The following is a 10,047-nucleotide window of genomic DNA, read 5'->3' on the forward strand; positions in this document are numbered from 1 at the left end:
CAGGAATACACACTCAGAGCCTCCTGACTGGGCCCTGTTTACACCTAGACACAGGAATACACACTCAGAGCCTACGAGGATTTTCTAAAAACTCCACTTTGCGTGTTTCACTCACCTCTTTTTTAAAACTACGTTCGAGATGTGGTATCCACTTGGATCGCTGCCTCTCGGATCAAAGGTGGGTCCATTTGTTCTGTTCCCGAAGTGTGGTCTCCCTGAGATCCCAAGTTAGAGGGATCCCTGGACCACCATTTACCCAGGTCACCAGGAGCGGTCACCAAGTCAAGATTCACATCCCCATCGCCAATTGTGGTGAATTTCTTTAATATTAATTGAGACAAACTTATCACACAAGTCAGAGTTATTCTTAAACTAAATCTTTATTCACTTATAAGGGAGCAGGTCAATACAACACACACATATAAAGTGAATCAATTGAGTGCCCTACGATAATGATGGCTGGTGGACCCACGGGACAAAAGTACAAAGGTCTTTTATAGCCCTTTCAACCTACATGACGAACAACAGATGTATAGAACGGGTCACAAGGTTAAGATTTGTATGAAAGATACTTATAATTCTCAGCAGACAGTATCTGCTGTAAAAACAGTACTCTTTGTGTAGAGACCAGGGTCTGGCCCTGGGGTCATCTCTCCCTGGTACCATATAGAACAGAAACATTATCTCATGCTCTGGAATGCAGTCTCTTTAGGTTTTATCACCCAAAAGACATTGTAAATCTCCTGTCAGTGTTTTCTCCCAGAGGCCCATCCTCAGTAGAACACAGACACAATAGTTCTAAGAACCCTCTATTCTGTTGCATCAAACAACCATTTGATGCAATAAAAGTATTATAACATAATCTTGCAATTTTGCTCTCAGTGTCCACTGAAAGTTGACTAGTAACAACAACTGGGACCTAAAAGACACCCACCATGAGACCCACTAAATCTGCCCAAGAAGAGACAAACAAAAGAAAAACCCACACCAAACTTAAAGACAGGAAGTAAACCAAAAAGGTGGAGCAACTAAAGGTGTTGACTCTCCACATGTATCAAGACAACTGGAGCACTGGGCCAGACACTCTTAAATAGAACCTGGACCAGCTCAGGTGAAACACCTTCCCACTAACGAGATGGACAAGCCAGCACAGGTGTAACACATACTGACTAACGAGGTGACACCAATCAGTGCGTCCTACGTGCTAACGAGCTAGACGTGCTGACGGAGCTAGACGTGCTAACGAGCTAGACGTGCTAACGGGCTAGACGTGCTAACGAGCTAGACGTGCTAACGAGCTAGACGTGCTAAAGTCAAACCTCAAAACAAAATGGAAAAACCAAAGACTAACACCTTAAAAGTTTGCTCACCACCAACAGAAAACAACTTCCATTTCACATTATAATCAACTACAATGCTTCACCTTCACCAATATAAACATGGTGTCTACTGGCTGTCAACAATTAAAAACAAGAAAAAAACCTTGTCTTCCTAAAACGCTTCTGGATTTTTTATATTTTTTCCCCCTTCTAGAACTCTGGTCCCCTTGGAATGAAAAATACAGAAAAGAATAAGAGATAAAACTCATCGCCAAAAAACCAGTCAAAATAAATTGTAATCAATGGCAACGCACTGGCTAACGCAAAACTTTTTAACTGCCCACAATCAGCAACCAAGTTGTCCTCACCACGGACATGTCTGATTTCGAGCTTCTCTCTCTTCTCAGGGTTCACTAGATAGGCATGTTGTTGGATCGGGGCCCAGTCCCCAATGTCATGCTCTAGTACATTTGGGTTGGCACATCTGAGAATGAACCCTGATATTCTAATAGCAGGGCAACAATGTCAATATAATTGTACCAAAAATTGTCAGTTGGTTGCATAAATAAATATTTGGTTGCATAGTCCTTTTTTCAAAGTATTTTCAATTACATTTTTCTAGGTGGGATATCCCCAATGTCAAAACACAGTTTTAACATGTACAAATCAATAACCAATATGCAGAAACAGTTTGTGATAAATTGAAAACCTAAACATAACATGTGCTATATACACAAACATCTGCCACAATAATCATATTACTTTTTAAAAACAAGCACCTTATAAACTGCACAAGCACCAGAAACACTGTTGTTTTGACAAGTAGCAATAAATCACTGATATCGATTAGGGGGGAAATCAGGTTGTACGTGCTGTTGAAACTAACACAACTAAAAAACACATGGAAATGGGAGATATATTTTACCTCACTGGTTAGAGGACAACCTGCCGAAGACAGTCAGCTACATTTTGGAGTGAAACATTTAAATTTAGGGGTCCCTAAACAAAGGAACACAACACTTATTTGTCATAACTCATCGCTAAAATCATTTGTGTGACAGAAGGGAGATGAGGTTGCAAGTCCTGTTAAAACTAACAGCTCCAAAACCACACGGAATCTGGGAATAATGTGTACATCCCTGGTTAGAGGACAATTTGTAGAAAACAGCTAGCTACATTTTGAAGTGTTGCATTTTGATTCCAGTGGGTCGCCAACGTGGTAAGTGTAACACAACTCTTTTTTTGTTAGTCACTTTTTGTTAAATCACATAAATAGTAACTCTTCCATTTCAGAGCCTGGATTTTCCCCCTGAGGCTAATATCCATATCATGTTGAAATCAATAGAACAGGGGACAAACGTTTAGGGTTCTACATTGTGACATCATTAAAATACTCCTTCTACAATGTTTAAACATTCTACATTGTGACATTAATTCATTGATATCATGAAACAACTCCTTAATGTATTTTCTAATATTTGATCAGAGATCTTTTATCAGATTATCTATGGTCACAGCTAAGAGGTTTCTCTCCTCTGTGTATTCTCTGGTGCACTCTCAGATCTGTAGATTGAACAAAACTCTTCCCACATTGACCACAGCTATAAGGTTTTTCTCCTGTGTGTATTCTCTGGTGTAGAGTCAGACTGCTAGATTTAGTAAAACTCTTTCCACATTGAGTACAGCTATAAGGTTTCTCTCCTGTGTGTGTTCTCTGGTGCACTGTCAGATGTGTAGATTTAACAAAACTCTTCCCACATTGATCACAGCTATAAGGTTTATCATCTGTGTGTATTCTCTGGTGTTTAGTCAGACTGCTAGATGTAGTAAAACTCTTCCCACATTGATCACAGCTAAAAGGTTTCTCTCCTGTGTGTGTTCTCTGGTGCGTCTTCAAATTCTGTGAAGTTGAGAATCTTTTCCCACAATCTGAACAGTGGAATGGTTTCTCTCCTGTGTGTACTCGCTGGTGTCGAGTCAGACTGCCAGATGCAGCAAAACTCTTTCCACATTGACAACAGCTATAAGATTTCTCTCCTGTGTGTATTCTCTGGTGTAGAGTCAGATGGCTAGATTGAACAAAACTCTTCCCACATTGACCACAGCTATAAGGTTTTTCTCCTGTGTGTGTTCTCTGGTGTCGAGTCAGATGTGCATATTTAACATAACTCTTCCCACATTGACCACAGCTATAAGATTTTTCTCCTGTGTGTATTCTCTGGTGTTTAGTCAGACTGCTAGATTTAGTAAAACTCTTTCCACATTGATCACAGCTATACGGTTTCTCTCCTGTGTGTATTCTCTGGTGTTTAGTCAGACTGCTAGATTTAGTAAAACTCTTCCCACATTGACCACAGCTATAAGGTTTCTCTCGTGTGTGTGTTCTCTGGTGTTGAGTCAGATGGCTAGATTGAACAAAACTCTTCCCACATTGACCACAGCTATAAGGTTTTTCTCCCGTGTGGATTCTCTGGTGTAGAGTCAGACTGCTAGAGTTAGTAAAACTCTTCCCACATTGACCACAGCAATAAGTTTTCTCTCCTGTGTGTGTTCTCTGGTGTAATGTGAGCTGGCTAGATGTAACAAAACTCTTCCCACATTGAGTACAGCTATAAGGTTTCTCTCCTGTGTGTCTTTTCTGGTGCACTGTCAGATGGCTAGATTGACAAAAACTCTTCCCACATTGATCACAGCTATAAGGTTTCTCTCCTGTGTGTGTTCTCTTGTGTATAGTTAGATAGCTAGATGTCGTAAAACTTTTCCCACATTGATTACAGCCATAAGGTTTCTCTCCTGTGTGTGTCCGCTGGTGTACTATCAGGCTGTTTAGCTGAGTAAAACCCTTCCCACATTGATCACAGCCATAAGATTTCTCTCCAGTGTGAATTCTTTGATGTATTTTAAGGCCTAGTGAAGAGTTTAATCTTTTCCCACAGTCAGAGCAGCAGTGAGATTTCTCTCCTGTGTGAACTCGCTGGTGTTTCTTGAGGAGTTCTGATCTGGAGAGACTCTTCTCTGCCTCGTCAGCATCATGATGTTGCTGAGGCTCCCCAGAGGAACCACGATAGTCCCATCTCTCTCCTGTGTGAACAACAAAGTCAGATAGATGATTAAAGGTCCACAACAGCAGAAATCCACTGTTTATTTGAGGTAAAAGGTGATGCCCAGAGCATACCCATGAAGTTGTACAACAATTGACGTCTGTTAAAATATTTGACAATTAAGACAGTCAACTTAGCAACAATCATATTTTGTCTTGTTTTCACACTAGTAGTAACTAGAAAAGTTTTTAAAGTTGTTGAAACCCTAAGCAGTGTGCCAGATGACTTTTGGTCTCCAATATTGGCCCCTTTCTGTGTTTGCTAAAATTGCGACACGAGGTCAATGCGCACACAAAAATGATTGCAGAAACACTTCCCTGCTAATGAGGAAACCACTAGTTATGGATGTAGTATATCTGGTAATGAGGAAACCACTAGTTATGGATGTAGTATATCTGGTAATGAGGAAACCACTAGTTATGGATGTAGTGTATCTGGTAATGAGGAAACCACTAGTTATGGATGTAGTATATCTGGTAATGAGGAAACCACTAGTTATGGATGTAGTATATCTGGTAATGAGGAAACCACTAGTTATGGATGTAGTATATCTGCCTGGAGCAAAAAATAGTGAGCAAAGATTTTAGTTTTCACAATGTATTCTGAATATTACAGCACAAGATCAGGAGTGCTACTCAAGGAAACTCACATTAAGCTCTGTGTCTATTCACTAATTCACCACCGTGGGGGAAACTCAGGGGAGTTCTCATAGGCTGACAGCAAAAATAGCCTCCATTTACAGGTTGCTTATGAGTGCATTTCACATTAAATATGGATTATAATTGTAAGACTCGCTTGAATCACCTACTTAATATGTTTGTGTTATTGTCGCATATCAACTGATTTATACTTAAAAAACACTTCAACCAGTAAAATGCTATTTGGCTAGCTTTAACATCAGCCTGACAATGAGGGTTTGTACACTAAGTGTTTAACAAATTGGCCCATAACTTCACCTAACAATAACATAGACCAACTGTAAGACCCATAACTTCACCTAACAACATAGACCTACTGTAGGACCCATAACTTCACCTAACAACAACATAGACCTACTTCACCTAAGACTATATATAATTTAATATTTCAGGTGAAACATGGAAACTAACATGTCTTTGTCATGACATTTCATAACCTGATCACCAGATAATTTTGTGAATAATCCCACTAGGCTACTCTGTAATGTGTTGTCATTCTAAATGTCCTGAATAAAGGAAAATAGCTCTGTGTGTTGTACAATAGCCTATCCATCAAGGAACAGTTCTCTACACATTATGAGCTAAGTATCTCTGTGTCCAAACAGACTAACAAGACCCTACTGTAAATCTAGCAGACAATAACGCATTATAAACATCAATTTGTTAGGGATGTTGGATCCAACGTGGAGCACGGCATAACTGTCTTTACCAGAGTAATGAATGAAGAAGCACTTTGGTTGTTGTTGCATGTCGTGATGTTTGTCATGTGACTGTCATTCAGAAAATGATTTCCTGGATCAGCTGATGATAGTTGAACATGTGACTGTAACTAAACAGCTACAGTATTAAGTATTATGTGTAATTATTGAAGAACAACGTTAATGACAGTATCTATTTGGGTGTTGTCAATAAAGTTAAGGTGACTCTCGGTTAGAACCATTGGATTTAGCAAACTCTGAAATTATTTAGGATTTCTGTGCCCATAAAAACTGTTTTGCCAGCGTAACATAAGGAGACACTAAATGTTACGTAGGTAGAGTGCATTTCAGAGATCTGAATACAGAAAAACGTCCTAACAGGACAATAACCTAAACCACAAGGCCAAATCTACACTGGAGGAGCTTACCAAGATGACATTGAATGTTCCTGAGTGACCTAGTTACAGTTTGGACTTAAATCATCTTGAAAGTCAATGCAAGACTTGAAAACGGCTTTCTAGCAATGATCAACAACCAACTTGACAGAACAGGAAGGATTTTAAAAAGAATAATGAATATTCACATGAAGATCAGTCTCCTATTGGATGACATCACGACTTCCCATCAAGCCAACTCCTTGAAGGCCTTACTATGACATCACTCACTCCTTCTAGTTTGCAGTTGTTAAAAAAACACTATTTTGCTCAAAACATTTATTTGTTTCCCATTAGTGTGTTTATACTTTACTGTATTTATTTCACTTTTCAACAGGAAAAGTTTAAAAATCCCTGGAGGACGTCATGAACAATTCATACAGTACAAAAACATATTTGAGTGTAGAATGCCCTTTTAAAAATCACACATTAGTTCAACAACTGCAGAGTTTGTGTCCCTGTTTTATAAGATAGTACTCACTGTATTTACTGGTGTTAATCAGATCAAGGTCCCTGTTTTATTAGATAGTACTCACTGTATTTACTGGTGTTAATCAGATCAATGTCCCTGTTTTATTAGATAGTACTCACTGTATTTACTGGTGTTAATCAGATCAATGTCCCTGTTTTATTAGATAGTACTCACTGTATTTACTGGTGTTAACCAGATCAATGTCCCTGTTTTATTAGATAGTAATCACTGTATTTACTGGTGTTAATCAGATCAATGTCTCTGTTTTATTAGATAGTACTCACTGTATTTACTGGTGTTAATCAGATCAATGTCCCTGTTTTATTAGATAGTACTCACTGTATTTACTGGTGTTAATCAGATCAATGTCCCTGTTTTATTAGATAGTACTCACTGTATTTACTGGTGTTAATCAGATCAATGTCCCTGTTTTATTAGATAGTACTCACTGTATTTACTGGTGTTAATCAGATCAATGTCCCTGTTTTATTAGATAGTACTCACTGTATTTACTGGTGTTAATCAGATCAATGTCCCTGTTTTATTAGATAGTACTCACTGTATTTACTGGTGTTAATCAGATCAATGTCCCTGTTTTATTAGATAGTACTCACTGTATTTACTGGTGTTAATCAGATCAATGTCCCTGTTTTATTAGAGAGTTCTCACTGTATTTACTAGTGTTAATCAGATCAATGTCCCTGTTTTATTAGATAGTACTCACTGTATTTACTGGTGTTAATCAGATCAATGTCCCTGTTTTATTAGATAGTACTCACTGTATTTACTGGTGTTAATCAGATCAATGTCCCTGTTTTATTAGATAGTACTCACTGTATTTACTGGTGTTAATCAGATCAATGTCCCTGTTTTATATGATAGTACTCACTGTATTTACTGGTGTTAATCAGATCAATGTCCCTGTTTTATTAGATAGTACTCACTGTATTTACTGGTGTTAATCAGATCAATGTCCCTGTTTTATTAGATAGTACTCACTGTATTTACTGGTGTTAATCAGATCAATGTCCCTGTTTTATTAGATAGTACTCACTGTATTTACTGGTGTTAATCAGTTCTCCAGTCTTCTCTTCTTCGTCCTCCTCTAATGTGACAGTAATCTCCCCCTCTTCATCCTTCATTCCAAAAACGTCTTCATTTTCTTTCTCTTCCTCCTCTTCTTTCACTCTTTCACTCCATAAACTGCATCCTCCTCTTCTTTTACTGTAACATCCTCCTCCTCTTTCACTCTGAACGCGTCTTCCTCTTCTTTCTCTGAAACGTCTTTCTCTTCTTCTTTCACTGTAACAGCCTCACCCTCTACTTGTTTTTGTATTGTAACAGCCTCCTCTTCCTCCTCCTCTTTCACGACAATGTTCAGCCCCAGAGCTTCTTTCTCCGTCCAACAGACCTCCTCTTTAACAGGAGGAGAGTATCTTAGTGAACTCATGGTCGGAGATAATAGCTAGTTAGCATTAGCGACTAGACTAATGGCAGAAAAATAAAAGACGGACATCAGAGTATTTTTCAATACACCAAAACGCATAGTAAGATCCCTAGTAGCCTAATATCTCAAAGACTAGTTGATAAAAAGTTCATAAGAAAGAAATGAAATTCTAATGGAAATGTTTCACAATGATGTCATTAGGCAGAGCAGGCAACAGATGGCACACAGACAGCAGAGTTGGGGACAGATATGCAGGGACAGACTGGCAGAGACAGGGAGTCTCAGGTAAGTTTGTTGAGTCTTTGTTTGGCAACATTATGAAAGGTTCTCAATTTTTTGGACTAGTAAAATAGGAACATAATTGGAAAATGCCATGGATACCCCCACTCTCAACTTAAACTGGTGACTGAACTAAGATTTGTTAAAGGCAATGGTATTGCTGTTGTGATTAGTTGTGTAGTTTTGGGTACCGGTAGTTAGGAGTACGGCAAACACCTTATTTCTTTGGTTCCTCAATATACATTTACCATATTACAATGTAGGCTATGTGTTACAGCACTACTTTTGGTGTCCCCCTCAGGAATTGCGCTTGAGAAAATTTCATGTAATTGTACCCTGAGTGCAGTACATGTATAGAGAGATAATTCCAGTGCAGTACATGTGTAAAGGGTGTAGAGGGATAATCCCAGTGCAGTACATGTGTAAAGGGTGTTGAGGGATAATCCCAGTGCAGTACATGTGTAAAGGGTGTAAAGGGATTATTCCAGTGCAGTACATGTGTAAAGGGTGTAGAGGGATAATCCCAGTACAGTACATGTGTAAAGGGTGTAGAGGGATAATCCCAGTACAGTACATGTGTAAAGGGTGTTGAGGGATAATCCCAGTGTACCGGTTATTGACTGGAGACTTAAAATGCTGAAAACAGGTCCCTAGTGGAATGACAACAACATGGCTGCTTGTTAAAGAAGAGATGGAGAGAGAGACAGAGATAACCATATACATTGCACATGGACCGTAAGAAATCCTGAAGGTATTAAAATGCCTGGGCTCGCAGGGGATGTGTTAATTCATAACCCATCATTTATACCTGTTAATTCATAACCCATCATTTATACCTGTTAATTCATAACCCATCATTTATACCTGTTAATTCATAACCCATCATTTATACCTGTTAATTCATAACTCATTCTCCTTCAGAGAGCCTATTGGAACCTTAGAAATTGTCACGTTACAGCAGAGATGCTGTATTTTCAATAGAGATGCCACAGAAGCAGAAGAATGCCATTTATGGGCCAGACAGGGCACTTCCTGTATGGAATCTTCTCAGGTTTTGGCCTGCCATATGAGTTCTGTTATACTCACAGACACCATTCAAACAATTTTACAAACTTTGGAGTGTTTTATATCCGAATATACTGGAAAAGAGTAGTAACCAGTTTAAATCGGGTACGTTTTTTATCCGGCCGTGAAAATACTGCCCCCTAGCCCAGACAGGTTAAAGAAGAGGAGGGGCATTTGTAAGGAGTATGACATATGTTATGACCAAATGTTAGGTATAAAAGGCTGTGTACATTGTATGATATTAAGAGCTCTCTCAATAAAGAACTAACCTTTTGCTGACTTCTGGGACTTTGTCGAATTCTTCTATTAACCGGGGCCTTACAACCCCCGGGGAATTGGTCAAAGCATATAGTGAGTTTTGAGTTAATAACATTGGGATGAAAATTCTCGTGACAACTTGGTCCTTCGAGCCGGATCTCAATACCTGCCTCTGTCGTCCCAAGGAACTGCTGGAAACCGTGCACGGGTGGATCCAGGATCCGTAAGACTAAGACCTGACCTCTGAATTGAGGGTTTATTTCAGGCCAGTGGTGA

The 10,047-nt window shown here is 39.0% G+C and overlaps 1 protein-coding gene across 1 annotated transcript; it reads right to left on the reverse strand.

Moving 5' to 3' along the window:
• Window positions 1-2,625: 2,625 nt before the first annotated feature.
• On the reverse strand, window positions 2,626-8,799 carry LOC145876280 (uncharacterized). Its single transcript, XM_082972069.1, has 2 exons — window positions 8,784-8,799; window positions 2,626-4,400 (listed from the first exon to the last, which is right to left on the reverse strand). Exons 1-2 carry the CDS (start codon window positions 8,797-8,799, stop codon window positions 2,821-2,823), a joined length of 1,596 nt encoding a protein of 531 aa, XP_082828195.1. The 3' UTR covers window positions 2,626-2,820.
• Between the last annotated feature and the right edge of the window lie 1,248 nt (window positions 8,800-10,047).

Source organism: Salmo salar, unplaced genomic scaffold (assembly GCF_965601325.2).
Source record: "Salmo salar unplaced genomic scaffold, fSalSal1 ptg000536l, whole genome shotgun sequence".
Lineage (NCBI taxonomy): Eukaryota > Metazoa > Chordata > Actinopteri > Salmoniformes > Salmonidae > Salmo > Salmo salar.